The sequence below is a fragment of the Trichosurus vulpecula genome, chromosome 8 (assembly GCF_011100635.1).
Source record: "Trichosurus vulpecula isolate mTriVul1 chromosome 8, mTriVul1.pri, whole genome shotgun sequence".
NCBI classification, from domain to species: Eukaryota; Metazoa; Chordata; class Mammalia; order Diprotodontia; family Phalangeridae; genus Trichosurus; species Trichosurus vulpecula.
The window spans coordinates 12,569,380-12,590,334 of record NC_050580.1 but is presented as its reverse complement, the minus strand read 5'-3'; the positions used below and the strand labels follow the sequence as shown (position 1 = coordinate 12,590,334).

Sequence of the window (20,955 nt, the reverse complement as noted above, 5' to 3'; positions counted from 1 at the left end):
GCTTTCTGATTGTTCTCCTTCCCTCAAGCCCTGCCCCATTGCAGGAGAGTCTATAGATTGCAGTGAATGTCATTTCCTTTAAATACAGATCATACTCAATCAACTGCCTTAGGGAAAGTACAAACTCTTCTTTTTGGCTTTTAATAATTAACCCATCCTTGACAGTAAGCTAGCTTTTTTTTCTTTACCTAAGTGGCTATTACACCCTTCAGCCCCCCTCTCATTATGCAGTAGTGTGCACAGACATTCACCTCATTAGAATATGAAACTTTTGAAGGCAAAGTTTTGTTTCATTCTTTGTATTTGTATCCCCAGATTCTAGCCATAGTGCCTGGTACTTAGTAGTTGCTGAATTAATAGTTGTTGACTGAGGATGGATTGGAATCCCTGTTCCATGTTATCAAGCTCACATTTGCACCCGAGCTTTTGTTCTCATACTTTTTCCATCTTCTCACAATCACAGAAACCTTGCTTCCCCAAAATATGCTCCACCTTTGGTCATGAGGACATACTGCATATATATGTCTTCTCTCTCTGCCTCCTTTTCCCTCTCCATCTCCCTTTCTCAGTTGGTCTCTCTGTTGCTCACTCCACCACTTACATTGATCCTGGAGGAACAATGATTATCCTCCTTGGTCCTTATGGCCACTTCTAGACCCTCTCTTTCCTCCTTTGAGAGCTATTCCATCTGCTCTATTACATTATTCATTCTTAGAAGCCATCATCTTCTGGCCTCCAGGTCATTTCTCCTCCCTTCTCAAGGAGTTCAGTGCCTGGCTTTTCTTGAACCCAATTCCCAGCAATATAGCTCTCTGGTATCCCAGTTCATCCACCTTTTCAATTCTCACAAGGTGCAACTTCCTGTGATCTCAGGTACACACAGTGATGCTCATGGCTTTTATCTCCTCAACACAAATCTCTGAAATTCCTTTTGTAGACTAGAACCTCTTATCTTTCTGTCTTTCCCTCTCCCTCAGTCCTTCTGAACCTTTCACTTCATTTTTATTGTGACCCCTTAGCCACAAGGTAAGCAGAGAAAGTCTCCCTGCTTTCCCAGTCCATAAACGTCCATTCTGGGATCTTTTTCTTCCTTTCAAAATCTTGAGTCTGTGGTTAAACTAGTTCCATTTTCCACCATCACCTATCCTTGAATGCTTTGCTTCCTTTGGCATTGTACTTGTATTTCCAAGCCCCAGGCTTGGATTTCCTCCACCACCAGCCTTCTCTCCTCTTACTCCATGACAAGAAGTCCCACAGTTCTTCCCTGATTGGCTTTCTATCACACTGTCTACAGCTACAGTTTCAAACTTTCTCTTCTCTCCTTAAGCTTCTTCTACTGACCACCCCTCCTCCAAATACATACTTTGTGAAGGACCTCCCTTCATTAAGGAGATGAATACTTTTGTCTTCCTATGCTTTGCATTGTTTCCTGTCAATGCCATGCTGAGAATTTTGCTTGGCTTTTCTCACCAAGGTCAGTCTTTCTACCTGTGCCCTTGTTCCCCTCTTTACTCCCTGGTGAGTCTCCTGTGTGATTATCCACTCATTCTGTCTACTCTTTATCCATTTTTACCTGCAGGCTCTGTACCCTGGTGTCTGCCAGTCTTTCCTCATTTCCATCAGCCTTCTCCTAATCTCACTTAATCTCGCTGACTCCTCAAGCCATGGTCCTATATCACTCCTCCTTCCTATAGCTGAACTCTCAGAAAATTCCATCTACATTCAAGGTCTTGTGATATGGCTTTTGACCCCCACCCCCTCCACTGTCTAAATCAACCAAAGATCTCTTAATTACAAACTTCATTGTCCTTTTCTCAATCCTTATCTTTCTTGATTTTTTATCAGCATCTGGGATTGCTCAGCTCCCTTCAGTCTTTCCGGGGCTTTTGAAGAACTACTCTCTCCTGGTTGTTCTACATATATGACAAATCTTCAGTCTTCTTTCCTGTCTCATCATCCATTTCATCCCTCCCTCACAAGGCTGTATACTCAGGCTCTGCCTTGGGCCCTTTACTCTTTTCTCTCTACTTTCTATCTCATGGTGACCTTATTAATTCACTCATCACAAATCTATATATCCAGCCCCCATCTCTCTCCCATATAACTAGCTATCTGATGGATGCCTTTATCTGTATAACCCAAAAGCATTTTAGTTTCAATGAATCCAAAGTGGAACTCATTGTTTTTCCCCCCAAACCAGCCCCAATGGGTATTGGACTGAGGGATATTGGAAAAAAAAACATATGGGTGTATTGTCTCCCTTGGGTACTGAAAGCCTAATTTGAGGAAGCAGAATTACTGGAATTGGGATGAAATGACCTGGGTTTGAATCCTGGTCTCAGCCATTTTCTTCCTCTGTGATTTTGGGGAAATCTCCTTGTCTCTTTAGGACTAAGTTTCCACATCATCCACTGATGAGGTTCAGAGGCATGATTTTTAAGGTACCATCTGTATCTAAGTCTACAATCCTATTCTGGTTTTCTATTATGGATTTGATCTTTTCAATCTGTGATTCTAAGACCATTGGCCTGGACAGAACTCAGACAGTGCCACTAATTCCCATGTTGCAGGTGGAAACAAAATGTGGAGACTTGTCATGGCAGTGTTTATGATCCAGGCACTGGGAACAGAATGTATTTTCCATGATATTGACAGAACTGAGAATCCAGAAGTTGAACTGAATGTCGTAAGTTTTATTCTTATTGGGAAAAATCACTCAACTCATTGGTGTATCTAAGATTCCAACTATTTAAAAGGTTTAGGAGTGTGATCAATTGTAATATGGCAGAGAAGTTGCATGTTTATTTAGGAAATGGGATATCAGCGTTGTAGCCATAAAATGGATATGCCAATACCCTCAGCTAAATGTGCTTTTTTCCCAAACAGAGTCAGATCATTCTTCACTGGCAATACCCGGTTGAAGAGTATGAAGTTGAGACAGAAGATTCATATATCCTTACCCTTGTAAGGATTCCCCATGGAAGAATGGGCAATAATATATCAGGTATTTGTCAAGTCTAGGAGACCCAGGTTTGGAGCACAAGGTTATGGCTTTGAATCCCAGCCCTGTTGTTAACTAGAACCTTGGGCAAACCCCTTGTCTCATGGCCTCTGTCTTCTCTTTTCAATGGGAGAGTCATGCTGAATAACCTAATATCCCTTCCACTTCTAACGATTTCCATTCCAAGGTCAAGAAATTTTTCTCAGGTGAAGGTCTTGTCTTCCCTTCAGAGAAACCCAGGTGAGGAGAAGGATTTGGAAGCTAACTATAACATGGAAAAGGGTTAGAAACCTCATTTTTGGAGAGAATCTCTACAATATCCTTGTCACAGAAGGACCTGACAATGAGATTCAAGGTAGCTACCCAAACTGTAGGGTATGCTGATTCTCCAGGTGCTCCTGGCTTCTCATGGTTAAAGTGGCTGACAAGCCCCATGTTTTCTGTTGACAATGGTTGGCCCTTGCCTGTGGCCCTTTGGGAGCTTGCCTAATATTTCTTTCACAGCCTATAGGGGTGTGAAACCTGAGGCCTTATGGGCACATGAGGCCTCCTAGGTCCTTAATTGTGGCTTTTTGACTGAATCCAATTTTTTTCGAACAACCAAAGAGGACCCACAATATCCTTCTGAAGTTGAGTCTAGAAATGCATAGCTCAAGAAAACTTCTTTTAAACAAAATGGCAGTCTTTTACTTTTTCCTGTGCCTGGATATAAACCCATCTCTTAGGTCCTGTAATCTGCACAATTTCCCTGGAAACCCAAAGTCTAAAGGTGTAAGGAATGACTTTTCAATGTCAACATGGTACAAATTTGGTTCACCATTTTTCCTTTCAGCTCAGCAGCCTGTCGTGTTTTTGCAGCATGGTTTGTTGGCATCATCTGTCTCCTGGGTCTCCAACCTTCCTAGCAACAGCCTGGGCTTCATTCTAGCAGATGCAGGTTTTGATGTGTGGATGGGAAACAGTAGGGGGAGTACCTATTCCCTGAAACATGCCTTTTTGTCAAGAAATTCCACTCAATACTGGGCTTTCAGGTAGGGAAAACTCAAATGTAGGTTTCATGTGCCTCTCAAAGGCATTTCAAATAATACCAAAGGATGAAATCTCATCTTTATTTAGTTTCACTGAATGATAATTTTTTCAAAGTCTTGTTTTGAAAAATCACCCAATCCTGATGACCTTCTATTCCTGTGTCAACTTTTCTGTGACACCTTGGTTTTACTTCAAATGAATGACTAGACCACTAGCCTCAGACTCAAAGAGAAACCGATCCCTGCACAAGTTAACCTTATCTATGTTCCATTGTATTTTTATTTATTTTAGTAAACATTTCCCAATGATATTTTAATCTGGTTCTGGATACTTTAGGGAGTTTTTCTAGCATAAGTCAGAGACATCTATTAGACCACCAGAGACAGAGAATTTGTAGAACAAGAATTTCATTCCCTATTCACATAAGACAACGAAGAGGTTTGGTTATTCATATGTTTACATCATAAACGTGAAGTACATCTGACTTTGTTGTACTTTTTGGTCTTTTGGCAGTTTTGATGAATTGGCTCTATATGACCTTCCAGCCTCCATTGACTACATTGTGAAAAAAACTGGGAAGAAGATATATTATGTGGGCCATTCTCAGGGCACCCTTACTGGTATGGTCAGACTGACTGGGATCTGAGAACTTCAACCTTGTCCCCCCTTGAAGTCCAACCTTTTTTTTCTGTGTGTGGCAAGCATGAGTGCTGCACCTGTAGTTGGGTCCTGGCTATTAGCCTGGAGAAGAGAAGATGGAGGAGGGTGGAAGTTGCAGGCAGTAGGATGAGGGACAGGTCACACTTACTATCTTCAGGTTTCTGGAGGGTTTAGTACAAAAGAGGAAAGATTTATTCACCCTGGGCCCAGAAGGTGGAAGAAGGAGCAAAGTGTAGAAAGTGTAGAAAAATAAGATTTGAGTGAGTTAGGAAAACTCCCTAAATAAGGCACCTCTCTGCAGGGGGAATGGACTGATGCAGGAGGTATCAAGTTCTCCGACAGTATAAACCTTCAAGTGGAAGATAGATGACCAATTGTCAGGGCTCCCAGTTGTGTTTTCTGGGGTTATGTAAAACAAGTTTAATCCCTTTTCTAGGACAGCTAGATGGAACAGTGGATAGAGTGTGCTGCACGGAGTCAGGAAGATTCATCTTCATGTGTTCAAATCTAGCCTCAGATACTTTGACTCTGGGCAAGTCACTTAAACTTGTTTACCTCAGTTTCCTTATCTGTAAAATGGACTGGAGAAGGAAAGGATAAACCTCTTCAGTATCTTTGCCAAGAAAACTCCAAATAGGGCCACAAAGAATCAGCCATGATTGAAAAATGACTGAATAACAACAATCCCCTTTCTATATGAAAGTCATTCTTGTACTTGAAGACTTCCGTCATCTCTCCCCTAAGCTTTTCGCTGACTAATTGCATCCTGCCAGTATTCATGAAAGAATCTCACAAGGCACTTCACCCCCCAGTGGGTACTCTTTAGCTTATGCACTCCCTTCCCATGACGTGGTATCCCAAATAAAGATACAAATCCAGATGCAGCCTGACAAGGGCAGAGAAGTCTGTCTGTATTTTATTTCTAGTGTCTGATTATAAGCCTCTCAATGCAATCTAAATCTGCATTGTTACCATTGTTATTAATAGCTTTTGTTTGTTTCCTGGTGGCCATGACAGACTATTGCTTCCCACTTAGTTTTTATCCCAGCACAATTCTAAGACTTTTTTTAGATTGAGTTACACATCACCTATATTGCACTTATGGACTTTTATTTTTTGAGCCAAAGTTGTTAGTGACCAATTTCACAATGGGCCAGTTCAATGGCTATTTCTCAGTCCTTCTCCTTGATTTCTTTGGGGTTTTGTGCCACTGCCCTCTTTTTGTTCTCTCCTCCTAGCTTTCTCTGTGTTTCTTTATCTCCTGTGCTGGATCTTCATCCACATCCAAGCCCCTAAATGTGGATGTTCCCTAAAGCTCCCTAGGTTCTCTTTTCTCTCTTCTCTCACTAAGTGATTTCACCAGCTGCAATGCACTAAGATATGTCTCTCCCAGATATGTCTCTCTAGCCTTTGTCTTTCTGCTGAGTGCAGGTCTAATATCACCATCCTCATTCAACTGTTCATCCTGGGGGTCCTATAGGCATCTCACAGTCAATGTGATCAAAATGGAACTCCTTATCTCTTGCCCCAGACTAAGCTCTCTTCTGAACCTCCCTACTTCTGACAAAGATGCCACCATCTTTCCAGACTCCTAAGGCAAGAAAAATTTCACTGTCGTCTTCCCCTCTTCACTGTCCCTTAATCCACATATGCCAACAATTTCCAACTCTTGTTTCTAAGTTCACATTATGTCTCCCATAAATGCCCTTTTCTGGACTTACCCACCCAACACCTTAATTCAAGCTCTTATCAGTTCTTGCCTAGGCTATTGCAATAAAATTTAGATCATTAGGGTGAGTCATTAGAACAGCATCAGTGATAACATTCATTTCAATTGAGAAGAGAATGAATTCCCTGAGAGTCAGACATTACCAAGAGAGCTCAAAAATAACACCTTCTTGACTCCAGGCCCAGCCCTCTATCCACTGCATCACCTGGAGGCCCCACTTCCTCACACAATGTTTTGTTTTAAAGAACCCTAAGGTTACTTGAAAAAACTTAATTGATGCTGTTTAGATTAACTGAATTCAGCAGACTTTTGTTTATATAGAAATAAACTAAGATTCAGTGAGTTGAAAAAAAGAGACAGGAAATATGAGTGCTCACTGAGAAACTTCTGCTCATTTGCCAGATGTGGTGAATGAAATTAGATCACCTGAGGTCCAACTTGGAGATTCTTGAATTCTGTGATTCACCCATGGAGCAGAGTTAGTAGTTATGATTTCCTGGGTTGTTGTCCAAGGTGCTTAGCACTCCCTCATAGTTTCCTGTTCACAGACTAATGGGTCCCTGGTCAGAATTAGAGGGCACTAAGGAGGTCACCTAATCTAAGCAAGTATCCTGTTGTCTTTCAGGTTTCATGGCATTCTCCACCTTACCCAAGCTGGCTCAGGAAGTCAAAGCTTTTTTTGCCTTAGCTCCAATCTTTTACCTTCAGCACATCAGAAGCCTCCCATTTCTACTCCTTTTGAAGCTGCCCAGGCCATTGTTAAGGGTATGTCATTTCTTTGGCAAACTAGAAGTAAAAAGCAGATCATTGCAGAAGTAGACCATGGACAGTGGGGATATCTGTGTGGCTCTCAGAATGACTGAACCCAAACACATCTCCACAGAAAGCCTATTTACCTAGAAATAGGGAAAAAGACATTTCTTTTCTCTGTAAAAATACAGATCAACTCTACTGTCTCAAAATGAAAAAAAAAAAACCTCAAAGTCAGAGGGAAATTTAGGGTTACACATATCTGATTCATGCCTTTATACAGGCTCTGAAGCTCAGTACTCACATGACTTTGGAGCAGTCATTCTACTGTAGAATAAGAGGGTCAGAGGGTGCTAATGCCTTCAGAATACCAGGGCTGACTGGGTCTTGCCATATGAAGAGATTTCTCAATGATGAGTCTGCCAGGCGGCCTGATGGAGGAATCAGAGAAGTCCAAAGTGAGCACTGTTGGCTTGTTTCAGTTGTATGTCACTCTTAATGATCTCATTTGGGGATTTCTTGCCATTTTCTTCTCTAGCCCATTTTACAGATGAGGAAACTGAGACAAACAGGGTTAAATGCCTTGCCTAGGGCCACACAGATATTAACTGTCTGAGGCTGGATTTGAACTCAATTTTTCCTGACTCCAGGCCTGGCACTCTATCCATTGTTCCACCTAGCTCCATCCCAAAATGAGTGTAGCCCATAAGAAATGAGATGTCCAAATGACATCGAAATGTTGAAGAGCCTGGAGATCATATCATGTGAGCAGGAGTTAAAGGAATGACATTATATGTCTTGGAAAAGAGAAGAATCAGGATGAGGGGGAGCGTGATAGCTGTCATTTGGAAGGAAGATTAGATTTATTCTTCTTGGCACCATGAGGCAAAAGATGAGCAGCATGGTGTAATAGAGAGGTAACAGCTAGCAACCGATAATAATAATGCCTACCATTTATATCATGACATAAGGTTTGCAAAGCACTTTATAATTATCATCCCATATGATCCTCATGTCAATGGTAGCTGATATTGTTACCTTCATCTTGGAAACTGAGGCTGAGAAAGGTTAAAGACTGGTTAACCCAGAGGTTGAAGATTGGCCCAGGGTCACACAGCTAGTAAGAATCTGAGGCAGAGGTGAAAGTTAGGCCTTTCTGATTCCAAATCCAGCATTCCATCCACTGAACCAGCAAGGTACCATATAGTTGGAGAACTGGGTCTGAAGTCAGGAAAACCTGGGTTCAAATCCTGCCTCAGATACTTATCAGCTGTATGATACTAGGTCACTTAACTTTTTTATTGCCTCAGTTTCTTCATCTGTAAAATGGGCATGATAATAGCACTGATCCCTCAGTGTTGTTGTGAGGATCAAATGAGGTTATATTTGTAAAGCGTGCTGGGCATCATGCCTTGCACAGAGTAAAGGTTTCCTTCGTACATATGTCTTCGTTAGCCCCCCATACTTGAAGCCTTCAGTCCAGTGCTGGATGGCCCCTTTGGAGGGGCATTTTCAGGGGCTTTTTAGCCCCTCTCAGTTCCCATTCCACTCTGTGATTCTGAGTCTTGGTTCTCATGGGTCATAATGCTCAGGGTCCTCCACATTATGTGTGTTACCAATGCAAACAAGAATGGCAGTAGTGGGCGTGGTGTATTGCATGGTAGTGGGGCTGGGGAGCTGCTGTTTGCTGCATTGGACTGTCCCCATATCAGTGCCTGCCATATTTGGGTCTGTTTGCTTTTTCTCACAGGTTTTACTGGGTGATAAGGACTTTCTGCCTGAGACCTCCCTCAACAAGGTTCTGGCCACTAAAGTATGCGACAATGAAATAATTGGTGTTGTCTGTGGCAAATTCATCTTCGCTTTGTCTGGGTTTGATCCAGAAAACGTAAACATGGTATGAGTGTTTCCTTTTCCTTTTCTCAGCTATTGGTGGCCTGTCACACTTAACCTGAGAGTGATGCTAAGCTATCTGGGTTTTCTCTCCAAAATCCTAACCAGACCTGGATCCCAAAGATCACATGTTCTGTAGGCCACAGACTCCTCCAGAAACTTTTCTCCACTAAATGGTTAAACCCAGAGTAGTTAAACCTGGAGTGGTGCACAATACTTCATTCTCAGTCATTAACCCTTTTAGTCTATGCCTTGTCTCTTCAAAAACCAAGTAATAGTAGCCAGCAATTGATAGAGTGCTTTGAGGTTTGGAACATACCTTACATATATTATCTCATTTAATTCATGCAACTTACCTTGTGAGACAAGTGCTATTCTTATCCCCATTTTAAAGATGCAGAAGCTGAGACTGACAGAGAGCGTCTTGCCTGGGACCAGATAGCTACTAGGTGTCTATGGTGAGACTTGAACCTACGTCTTCCTGCCTTCAAATGTGACCACCTAGTGTTTGGAAGAGTATTGGTTGTATACATGAACTTACCAAACAGTTCCTGTTTATGGACACCCGTTTTCATCCTTTTTTTAAAGATTAATTTATTAATTTTTAGTTTTCAGCATTCATTTCCACAAGATTTTGAGTTACAAGTTTCCTCCCTATCTCTACCCTCCCCCACACTCCAAGATGGCATGTATTTGGATTGCCCCTTTCCCCAGTCTGCCCTCCCTACTGTCACCCCACTGTCTCCCCCATCCCCTTCCCTCTTACTTTCTTGTAAGGCCATATAGATTTCTATACCCCATTGCCTGTATGTCTTATTTCCCAGTTTCATGTAAAAACAATTTTTTAAAAATTTGTTTTTAGAACTTTGAGTTCTAAATTCTCTCCCTTCTTCCCTCTGCACCCACCCTCCATAAGAAGGCAAGCAGTTCAATATAGATTATATATGTATCACTATGCAGAACACGTCCATAATAGTCACGTTGTGAAAGACTAACTATATTTCCCTCCATCCTATCTCATCCCCCATTAATTCTTTTCAAAAATGTTTGCTTTTGACTACCCCCTCCCCCAAACTGCCCCCCCTTCTATCATTCCCCACGCCATCCCCTTCCCCCCTACTTTTCTCTAGGTTAAGATACTCAATTGAGTGTGTATGTTATTCCCTCCTTAATCCAAATCTGATGAGAGTAAGGTTTACTCATTCCCTTTCACCTACCCTCTATTCCCTTCCATTATAACAACTTTTTCTTGCCTCTTTTATGTGAGTTAATTTACCCCATTCTCTCTCTCTCTCTCTCCTTCTCCCAATGTATTCCTCTCTTACCTCTTAATTTTATTTTTTTATATATCATCCCTTCATATTCAACTCACCTCGTGCCCTCTGTCTATAAATATATGTATATATATGTGCACATATACAGACATATACATATACATATATACACATATATACATATACACATATACACATATATACATATACATATATACACATATGTATTTTTATATACATACATACATACATATATATATATATATATTCCCTTCAACTAATACTGAGAAAGGTCTCATGAGTTAGAAATATCATCTTTGCGTGTAGGAATGTAAACAATTCACCTTTAGTCATTCCCTTATGATTTCTATTTCTTGTTTACCTTTTCATGCTTGAAAGTCAGATTTTCCCTTCAGCTCTGGTCTTTTCATCAAGAATGCTTGAAAGTCCTCTATTTCATTGAAAATTCATTTTTCCCCTGAAGTATTATATTCAGTTATGCTGGGTAGGTGATTCTTGGTTTTAAGCCTAGCCCCTTTGACCTCTGGAATATCATGTTCCAAGCCCTTTGATCCCTTAGTGTAAAAGCTGCTAGATCTTGTATTTTCCTGATTATGTTTCCACAATGCTCCAATTCTTTCTTTCCAGCTGCTTGCAGTATTTTCTCCTTGACCTGGGAACTCTGGAATTTGACTACAATATTCCTAAGAGTTTTCTTTTTAGGAGCTTTTTCAAAAGATGACCAGTGGATTCTTTCAATTTCTATTTTACCCTCTGGTTCTAGAATATCAGGGCAGTTCTCCTTGATAATTTCTTGAAAGATGATGTCTAGGCTCTTTTTTTGATCTTGGCTTTCAGATAGTCCAATAATTTTTAAATTATCTCTTCTGGATCTATTTTCCAGGTCAGTGGATTTTCCAATGAGATAGTTCATGTTGTCTTCTATTTTTTTCATTCTTTTGGTTCTGTTTTATATTTTCTTGATTTCTTATAAAGTCATTAGCTTCCATTTGCTCCATTCTAATTTTCAAGGAATTATTGTCTTCCGTAGTCTTTTGGACCTCCTTTTCCATTTGGTGAACTCTGCTTTTTTACTCTGCTTCTCCTCATTGGCTTTTTGGACCTCTTCTGTGATCTGGGTTAATCTATTTTTAAATGTGTTATTTTCTTCAGTAGTTTTTTAGGTCTCCTTTAGTGACTCATTTTTCATGATTTTCTTGCATCCTTCTCATTTCTCTTCCCAATTTTTCCTCTGCTTCTCTTACTTGATTTTCCAAGTCTTTTTTGAGCTCTTCTGTGGCCTGAGACCAATTCATATTTTTCTTGGAGGCTTTTGATGTAGGATCTTTGACTTTGTTGACTTCTTCTGGCTGTATGTTTTGATCTTCTTTGTTACCAAAATAAGATTCTAGAGTGTGAGGTTTTTTTACACTGTCTGCTAATTTCCCCAGACAATTACTTGACTTTTGAGCTCTTTGTTAAGGTATGACTGCTTTCAGAGTGAAGAGTGGTCTGTCCCAAGCTTTAGGGGTTTTGTGCTGCTGTTTTCAGAGCTCCTCCTAGACACCTGTAAGTTTTCAGTTCTTCTGAGGTGGTGTGATCCAAGCAGGGCAAAGCAAGATAATCCTGCATCAGCACCAGCAAAGAGATCCTTTCACTCCCACTCTTAGCTACTTGATTCCCCCCACAGTCTGTGGGTCTGGAGCTCCACCACCACTGCAGTCATCTCCACTGCAGCCACTTCCACTGCTTTCAGGCTGGGGCCAGACCATACCCTTCTGTTACCTGAGTCCAACAGAGTTTTGCCACTGACCTGCTAAGTTGTCTTTGGCCTTTGTGGGTTGAGACATCTGGACACTGCCACAGCTCAGTGATTCAGTGCCCTTAGGCCTTTTCTACCCGGTCTGCTCCAGCTTGGTCTGTGCCAGTGTGGTCCAAGCTGGGCTGTGCTCTACTCCCAGCCCATTGTGATAGACCTTTTTCAGTGACCATCTAGGCTGTCATGGGATGAAGACTTGTTTCACTCTGTCATTTTGTGGGTTCTGTAGGTCTAGAATTTGGTTAGATTTATTTTTACAGGTGTTTGGATGGAGTCCTTTCTTTCACTCCACCATCTTGGTTCCTGAAGCTCTATTTTCATCTTTTTAATGAAGCCTCTGGGGCATCTCTCTTGAACATGGAGCCTCCAGAAAAGATACTACAGGTTCAAGGTACTATGTGGGGTAGCACTCACTCAAGATGACAGTTCATGAGTCCCACCAATAGGTGTATTTTTACTAGCCATCCAAAGGACCTATTTGTTCAAACAAAAGGCATATAACTAAACAGTGTGGTAAGTATAGTGACAAGATAAGATTCTCTAGACACACACTCTGTTACAGTTTATCATACCACCAGTAGTGAGGGCACATAGGAAGAGGAAAAAGTAACCTGTGAGCCACATGGAAAATATACACACAAGAAAAGCATGACAAAGGAAGGGATGTATGTGAAGAAGCACATGCCAAGAATTCATATGGCCAGAGCACAAGAGCACAGAATATGCACGTAGGGGATGTGTGAGGCCAGGGAACCTAAAGGACTATGATAACTCACACTTCTGATGTTGTAAAGCCACTGACATCCTCTACTGGTGCCATCTGTCTGTCCTTTTTTTCCTGCTTGGCATACCAGCTCTACTCTATGTTGGGCATCATGTTGTCTCTTCTAGGAAATTTTTTTGGGAAATCTCATGGCCACTGAGTTTCTCCCTCTTACTGTACTTTGGGCTTGATGTCTTCAGGGCCACCTACTGCCTATCCTGGCTTCCATCTTCTAAGATGCAGTGACCACCTTTCAAACTATATGCAGCCACACCCAACTAAGGAAGAGCCAAACAACCTAAAGATTCTTTTTGTTAATTCTCTGGTGTCTGTGGTTGAATTTAAGTCCATTGTCCTGGGTCATTCATCTGTGTAAGTCTGACTCCTTATGAGAATCCTGAGCACCTAAAACCCATTTCCTAGGCTTCTGGAAGAAACCCCAAAGATCAATGTGGAGGCTAGGCTCCAAGTGGCACTTGGCCATGATCCTTCTAGCATGTGATGCAAAAGAACTTGAGTGAGAAGAAAAGCTAAGTAAAAGCCAAGGCAAAGTCAGTGCCTTCAAGCTCCCTGGCCTACCTCCAAGCACTCTGTATAGGAGGCAGTAGCCATAACCCAAACCCGAACCAAACCACACCTGGTTTTGATACTGTATTTTGGCTAATGGAAAACTTCCCTGTATTTACTTTCCCATACTTTGAAATGAAACTACAAAGGACTCCTAGCAAGTAATGTTCCTGCTAAGAGCCCCTTCCCCATCCCAATGTTTATTCTAAAGGTGAAGAGGGAGAACTGGATGTTCAGCTAAAGGAAAGAGGAATATGGAGGAAGAATAACTCACAAGTATACAGAATTTGAACATTGGCCAGTTGAAACTCTGACTTCAGTTCTAGAATAAGAAACTTAATGAGTTTTCTTCTGTCCCACACGACTTCCTCAAGAGAAGGGATCTGCTGAAATGTGTCTTTAGGGGCATCTTCCCTGGTTCCTCTTCCTTTCCTTTTATTGCCTCTCCATCTCTTGTTTGTCAGAAATGGAAAATTGACTCTATTCTTCTAAGCAGCAACTTATTTATTTGACCTCTATTTGCTTACACCGTGCTGTTTCAGCTGACATCGATGACTCTGGACAAGTCAATGCTTACCAGTACTCTAGGAAACTCTCCAAGATTATGAATTGCTGAGAAGGTGCCCACTTAAATTGGCAGAGATTTCCTCATTCAGGAGATTTATAAACCAATAAAATCATGGGTTTTCTCCCTTTCTTCTACACTATGTATGAAGGAGCATCTAGAGACCTCACTATGCACAGAGAATCCCTCTTGGATTGGAACTGTGCTCAAGACTTTCTGAGGATCATCAAACAAAATGATCCCTCTTTTTGTGTATGGCTTTGAAAGAATCTTGCTTGCTTTTGATATGTGGATGACAAATATCTTGTTTGAAGAGACCCTTTAAGGCAGAGGCCCCTTAGAAGTCTGGGGCTCAATTTCATAGAATTGATGGACTTGGATATGAAAAAGCTGCATCTTTATTTTTCACTAGCTTTTGGTTTTCTTACAATCCTATGGAATTTATTATAATCAATAAAAACATGATTTTGAGGAGGGATCCCTTGGCCTCACCAGACTGCCCAAGGGGCCTGTGAAACAAAAAAAAATATTTAAGAACTCCTCCTTTAAGTCAATAATTTATTCTCTCATATGAAAAGTTTTTTTTACACACAACAAACCAAAACAATGAAATCTTGTTTTCTCTACATATTGTAATTTTTTTGTGTAAAAATGTTGGCTACAATTGATACTATTTGCAGAGATTTTTGTATATATGTGAAAACAGGAATATGTGTTGGGCATAATTGGTAATTTTTGATTGCCTTTCTTTTTTTATAACATGCTTTGTAGTGCTTTCCATGCCTTTATTGTCTTCCCATTATCCAAATCCCTCAGGGGTTGATGACTCAATGCCTCCAAACTCCTTAGTCCCTTCCCACACTTTGCACTGTGTACCAGAAGAGACACAGTCTAGTCTGTGCTTTTCTCCTCCTTTTCTTCGGGACCATTTCTTCCTGTACTGGAAATATATTTTTCTTGGCTTCATGGAAGGCTATGGCCACTGAATTTATGACCAAATGACTGGCCAAATGGTGGTGAGCCTCTCTAGACTTGGACAGGCTGGTCCTGAGAGAGAAGCCCAGCTTCTTTCCAGTACTGGTCTTGAGACTTTCCCAGCATGCCAGAATCTGCCCAACATTGAGCTCTGCTGATAAGCCTTCAAGAGCCCAAGATCATACTGGTATGAGCCCTCAGAGCAGACTTTGTAGAGATAATAAGTTATTGTTTTTTCTTCCTAGAGTCGAATTGACGTATATGCAGCACATAACCCAGCGGGAACATCAGTTGAGAACATACTCCATATCTACCAGGTACCAATTTTCAATGCTTCTAGACCCCAAATTTCAAGACCATTATCTTTTATCCCATAGTTTCCTTGAAAAACTTTTAAAAAGTTTGAACAAAAAACCTAATCACCAAGTCTTGGGCCCTATAAATGTCTCCTGTGCCTGATTGAAGTCCTCAGCTTTCTGCAGGTGGCTCCCAGAACTGTGTGGTTGGTCCACTGTGCTTAATGCCAGCTCCCTCTTCAAATGGGCTTGGCCAGACTTTCCTGTGTATGAAACAAAGCTTGTTGTGATTGACTTGTTTTTCTTTGATTTTCATCTTTGATATCTAAAGGACAGTTCATATTTTCAGCACACCTCAGGGATGCTATGAGAGAAGCTATTCCAGGGACAGGGATAGGCTGGGCTACAGTTACTAAAGTATCTCAGGAGTGACACTGATTGCCCTTTCCCCCAGCCCTGGCCTCCATGTCTTCTCCACATCACCAGGAAGCTATCTGTCCCCTCTGCAGGTACTCTGAGCTAGAATGGAATCTCAAAGGAAAGGCTGCGCAGTTGGTAGCTGCTGAGGGAAACTTCCATTTTTACATTTCACCTGCCCCCTCTATGCCCAACAAGGGCAGCTTTGGTTTCCTAGAGATGACCTAAACTCCAAGGGGTCCTCTGGAAAGGATCAAAAGGCCAGTAGCCTTGAGCTCCAGGCTCCCTGGTTTATCTATTTTCAGGCAATACGCTCTTGACTTTCTCAGTCCAACAGGGAAGCCTAAAGGGACTTAAAGAGCCCCCCAACACACACCACCATTTTCCCACTCTAGTCCAGGATATATAGCTTTAAGTGAAGTCAAAAGAGATATTCACTTATCTTCTATTTTTTATTTGAGGGGGAATAATAATATATGTTCATTTAATTTACCCAGGTTTGACAATGGGTTTTTTATCTGTTGCACTCAAGGATGGACACTGTTTCCAATTTCTGTGTTCGTGCCTTTTTGTTGTTTTAATTTTAGAGTTATCATGAAATTCTTCCAATACTCCGAGCTTATGACTGGGGGAGTCCTGAAGTGAACTTAGCCCACTATAATCAGGTAATTTTCTTTTTAAAAAATGGAGCTTTTTTTAAAAGAAGCAATTAATGCAGATAATCAGGAGCCTCGATTTCTAATTCTGACTTTAGGTAAAACTAGCTCTGTTTCCTCATTTATAGAATAATGGAGTTGGTCCAGATCAAGGATTTCAAATCATCTTTTGTATCATGGACTCCTTGAGAAGTTTGGGGAGGCTGATGGGCTTCTTCTCAGAAGTCCTCCCTTCTGTAAAAAGGCATTCACAGGTGTCCTCAGTCTCATTCTCTCCCTGAGATATTATGTCCATTTCTCTTGTCTCTTTTTACACAGCTATTTTGTCTCTCCCATTAGAATGTGAATTCCTTGAGGTCTGGCAATGGATTTTTGCCTGTGTTTGAACCCCAGTATTTATCACAGTACCTGATACAGAGAAATGCTTACTAAATCCTTATGGACTGACAGAGAAATGCATAAAATAAGATGGCTAGGTTTACAAAGGAAATTAATTATACGAAATATAGCTGTTCAACTATTAGAAAAGACATTCACATAATCCCAGGTTAAGAATTCCAGAAGTTGATCTCTAATATTACTTCTAGCTATAAAGCTCTATGAGTTTATATTTTAAGGAAAGCTGTCCAGGAAGGACATTACAGTGCCTGGTATATTGAGTAAATACTTGATTGATTCGTATCTTCTTAGCCTCTATCTAATAGGACACACGTAAGGGGAGCTCATAGCTCAAGAGCTATAGGACACCTCAGAGGTCATCTGGGCCAATCTCTTCCTTTATGGATGTAGAAACTGAGGCCCAGAGAGAGGATAAGTGATTTGGCCTTGTGCACACAAGCAATAAAGAACAAACCCAGATTCAAACCCATGTCTTCTGGCTCCAAATCCTGCCCTTTTTCTGCCTCCTCACGTTGCCCCTCAATATTCTTTGGTGATGATCATTGAAATAGCTACAAATCCAACTCATCATTAGTTTCTGTTAGGGTACAAGTATCTATCTTGTTCATGGAAATGGTATGAAAACTTGACACAATTCCTGGCCAAAATATAAATCTCCTGAATCTAGAGTGTCCGTCCAGCCACTAGTCAGGTGACCAGATCAAAAAAAACAGATATGTTGTTTTAATGGAATGTGTGCCAAATCCTAGCCTTACTTAGTTTTAGTGTGGGATGGAGGGGAGAATGATTATCAGATATAGAGACAGAGACAGAGATGAAATTCACATATAAATGAATGAATATATACATATGTATGTATACATATATTACCAATTTCTCATGTATAAAAATGTGTATCATATATATCAATATATATATCACATATATATATTTAAAAATCCATTTGTGTATTTTGTTTGAATTAATGATTACTTAACAAGAAATAATGTGTTCATCTGGCCCCCATCATATAGATACTTTTCTTTAAAACAATAATAATAATGACAAAGTAAATCAAACCACCTATTATAGTTTTTGTTTTGACAGTCTCATTTAGGAGAAAGGAAGGAGTATGTAAAGCACTTAAGAATATCATACAAATAATTGCCTGCCCCACCCATGGTGACCCATGGTGAGTTGGGCTCTCTGGGAAGACTTTTGTCCTCTTTTGTGCCCATGCAGATGATTCCTCCAACTTACAACCTATCAGCGATGAAAGTGCCAACTGCGCTGTGGAGTGGTCTAAGAGATTTGTTGGCTGACCCAATAGATGTCTCCAATTTGGTTCCCAAAATTCCCAACATGATGTACCACAAGATTATCCCTACTTATGATCATTTTGATTTTGTTTTTGGCATTAATGTACCTCAAACAATTTACTATGAAATAATCAAGATGATCAAGGAAAGCCAGTAAAGATGGTATTGCTGGTGAACACCTCCCATTTTCTTAGATTTGGGGCTCGAACTTACTTTCTCCTCTATAACATGGCTCTCCGAGGGATAATGAGAATGTCTACTTCATTTAAATACACTGACAGAAATTAATAATCTTCATCCTCACCCTTGTCATTTGTCACATTCTGATTCCTATCCAGGATGCTGAGTTCACAGTCCCTGGAAGCTCAAATTTTTTCTCAATTTTATGTTGCTGCAAGAAGTTTCCCCAATTTCTTTGTAAAATCATCACTGATAATTAAATTTTCTTGCTGGTGCTTGTTTCTATACTACAGTTAGTTCCAGAATACTTTTCCCTTTCTGGCAGAAATATTGTGGGAGTTTTCTCTTACTGACAAATATATACAATTCTCTGCTTTGGAGTCAGGAATAGGAATTATATATCTATATATCTAGATTATAAACATTATCTATATGTGACATGTCTAGACATATATAACTATATAGACATATTATCTCCGTACCTGGATATGTGTCTAGATAATTATATATATATATATATATATAGATATAGATATAGATATAGATATAGACATATAGATATGTAGCTATACATTGATAGCTAAATCTCTCTCTATATGTCATAGTTAGATATATTCTATGAAAGATAGATAGGTAGATACATACTATGCTCTATTTTGAACATGAAGTGTGTGCAATGATTCCAGGGTCTAATGGATAATTGGTGATGTGGAAACTGAACTCAGGAAGGAGACGTACAGATACCTAGACATGAGGCAATCCTAGAGAGGAAAATTAGGGCCATGGGAGCTGCTGACCTCCCTGAGTGGGAGGGTGTAGAGGGAGAAAACAAAAGTGCTCAGGACAAAGCTTTGGGGCACACCTATAGCTATAGGACATGGCATGGATGGTCGGGGCTGGCCAAAGACACTGAAAAGTCTCCACTGAACTGGTCACCAAAGAAGGAAGAGAGAACAGCCTCATGACAATGCAAAGCAGAGAGAACATTCAGGAGGAGAAGGTCTGTGTCCAATGGTGCAGACAGGTTGAGAAACATAAGCATGAAGGAAAGCCCATCTTTTTGGTGATTAAGAGATTGCTGATAACTTTGGAGAGAATCCTTTCCATTAAGTGATGATGTCAGAAGCCAGACTGCAAAGTGCTGAAGAGAGGAGAAAAATAAAACAATCACAGTCAACTTTTGAAGGAGTTTTCCTTAGAAATCAGGAAGGAAGTGATATAAAATGATTATTTGAGGAGATGGTAGAGTCTAATGAAGACTTTTTAAGGATGGGTGAAACTTGAGTATGTTTATAGATAGCCAGGAAGGAGCCATAATTTAGGGAGAAATGAAAATTAAAGGGACAGTGAGGAGTCATTGAGGGGACAATCTACTGGGGAAAATGAGGGCTCATGTAGAGATGTTGGAATTAGTGGGGAGAAGGGTTACCTGATCATCAGAGTTTGGAGTAAAGGAGGAGAGAATGGGCTATGAGGAAGAGTACTGAGGTATGGAGTGGGTCAGAGGGAAGTTATGTTGAAGGCCTTCCCAAGTGGAGTATGAGGGAAGGAAAGGGATAATCATTTCTCTAGTGCCTACTATGTGCCAGGCATTTTGCTAAATGCTTTAATCTTCATAACAACTCTGAAAGGGAGGTGCTGTTATCATCTCCATCTTACAGTTGAGGAAACAGAACTTAAGTGACTCCCCCAGGATCCCTCAGTTAGTAAGTCTCTGAGGCTGGATATGAACTCAGGTTGTCCAGACTCTACGCCAGACTTGCACAACTTGACAGTGGGTGGGGGCCAAAACTAAAGCAGGCTAAATTTCTTTGGGCCACAGATAGGTTTTTAGTGTCTGACTTTCCAAATAGAGGTATAATTAGTGATTAAATTATTTTGCAAATAAATCATATTAAAAAGGAGAAATTTCAATTAATAGCAATTAATTACACTTATTTAATACTTGGATATAGTAGCTGCTCTTTGCTGCATGGTAGTATGGGACAAACATATTCCCCAAAACACAAAGCACAAACTAGCTAGAAAGTCACATTTGAGGAGAAGATGCCTCAGAGTCAGTGAAATCCAAGTTGGAGGTAGCACTGTCCTTGATACACATGATGTGTTGATGAGAGAGTGCATTCCAAGAATGGAGGACAGACAGCTTTTGGGAAAAAAATCGAGATAAGAAATTGAATGTTGTATACAGGAAATGACAGAGTGAGGTTGGCACATGGATTGAGGGCAGGGGGCTTGAAGCCAGACTGGAAAGGATTTCAAAGACCAAAAGGAAGTCTTTGATTTTTATCCTGGAGGGAAGTGGGTGACTTGAGCAAGGAAGTGACCTAGTGAGCTGAATACATTAGGAAGTTCTATTCAGAGGCTGTGCAGAGGGAAGATTAGAGATGGGGAGGGACAGGAGGCAGAGAGACCCTGAGAAGGCTATTAGGAGAACAGAAAACAGGTGATGAGGATCATTATTTTCACTTTTTTTTTCCTTTCTCACAGTTTTCCCCTTTTGTTCTGATTCTTTTTTCACAACATGACTAATGGGGAAATACATGTACAACCTATAACATATTGTTTGCTTTCTTGGGCAGTGGTGAAGGAAGGAAGTGAGGGAGAAAAATTTGGAACTTAGAATCTTACAAAAATGAATGTTGAAAACTATCTTCACATGTAACTGGAAAATAGTAAAATAC

The 20,955-nt window shown here is 40.6% G+C and overlaps 1 protein-coding gene across 1 annotated transcript; it reads left to right on the top strand.

Moving 5' to 3' along the window:
- Positions 1-2,596: 2,596 nt before the first annotated feature.
- Positions 2,597-18,248, top strand: LOC118828477 (lipase member K-like). Its single transcript, XM_036735100.1, has 9 exons — positions 2,597-2,686; positions 2,887-3,004; positions 3,834-4,032; positions 4,544-4,650; positions 7,045-7,184; positions 8,920-9,057; positions 15,271-15,342; positions 16,326-16,403; positions 18,015-18,248. Exons 1-9 carry the CDS (start codon positions 2,597-2,599, stop codon positions 18,246-18,248), a joined length of 1,176 nt encoding a protein of 391 aa, XP_036590995.1.
- The last annotated feature ends 2,707 nt before the right edge of the window (positions 18,249-20,955 follow it).

Coding starts and splice junctions, on each gene's coding strand:
- LOC118828477 (XM_036735100.1), top strand. CDS start 2,597: ATGGCAGTGTTTATGATCCAGGCACTGGGAACAGAATGTATTTTCCAT. Junction 4,651..7,044: donor TTCTCAGGGCACCCTTACTG/GTATGGTCAGAC, acceptor GTTGTCTTTCAG/GTTTCATGGCATTCTCCACC. Junction 7,185..8,919: donor TGCCCAGGCCATTGTTAAGG/GTATGTCATTTC, acceptor TTTTTCTCACAG/GTTTTACTGGGTGATAAGGA.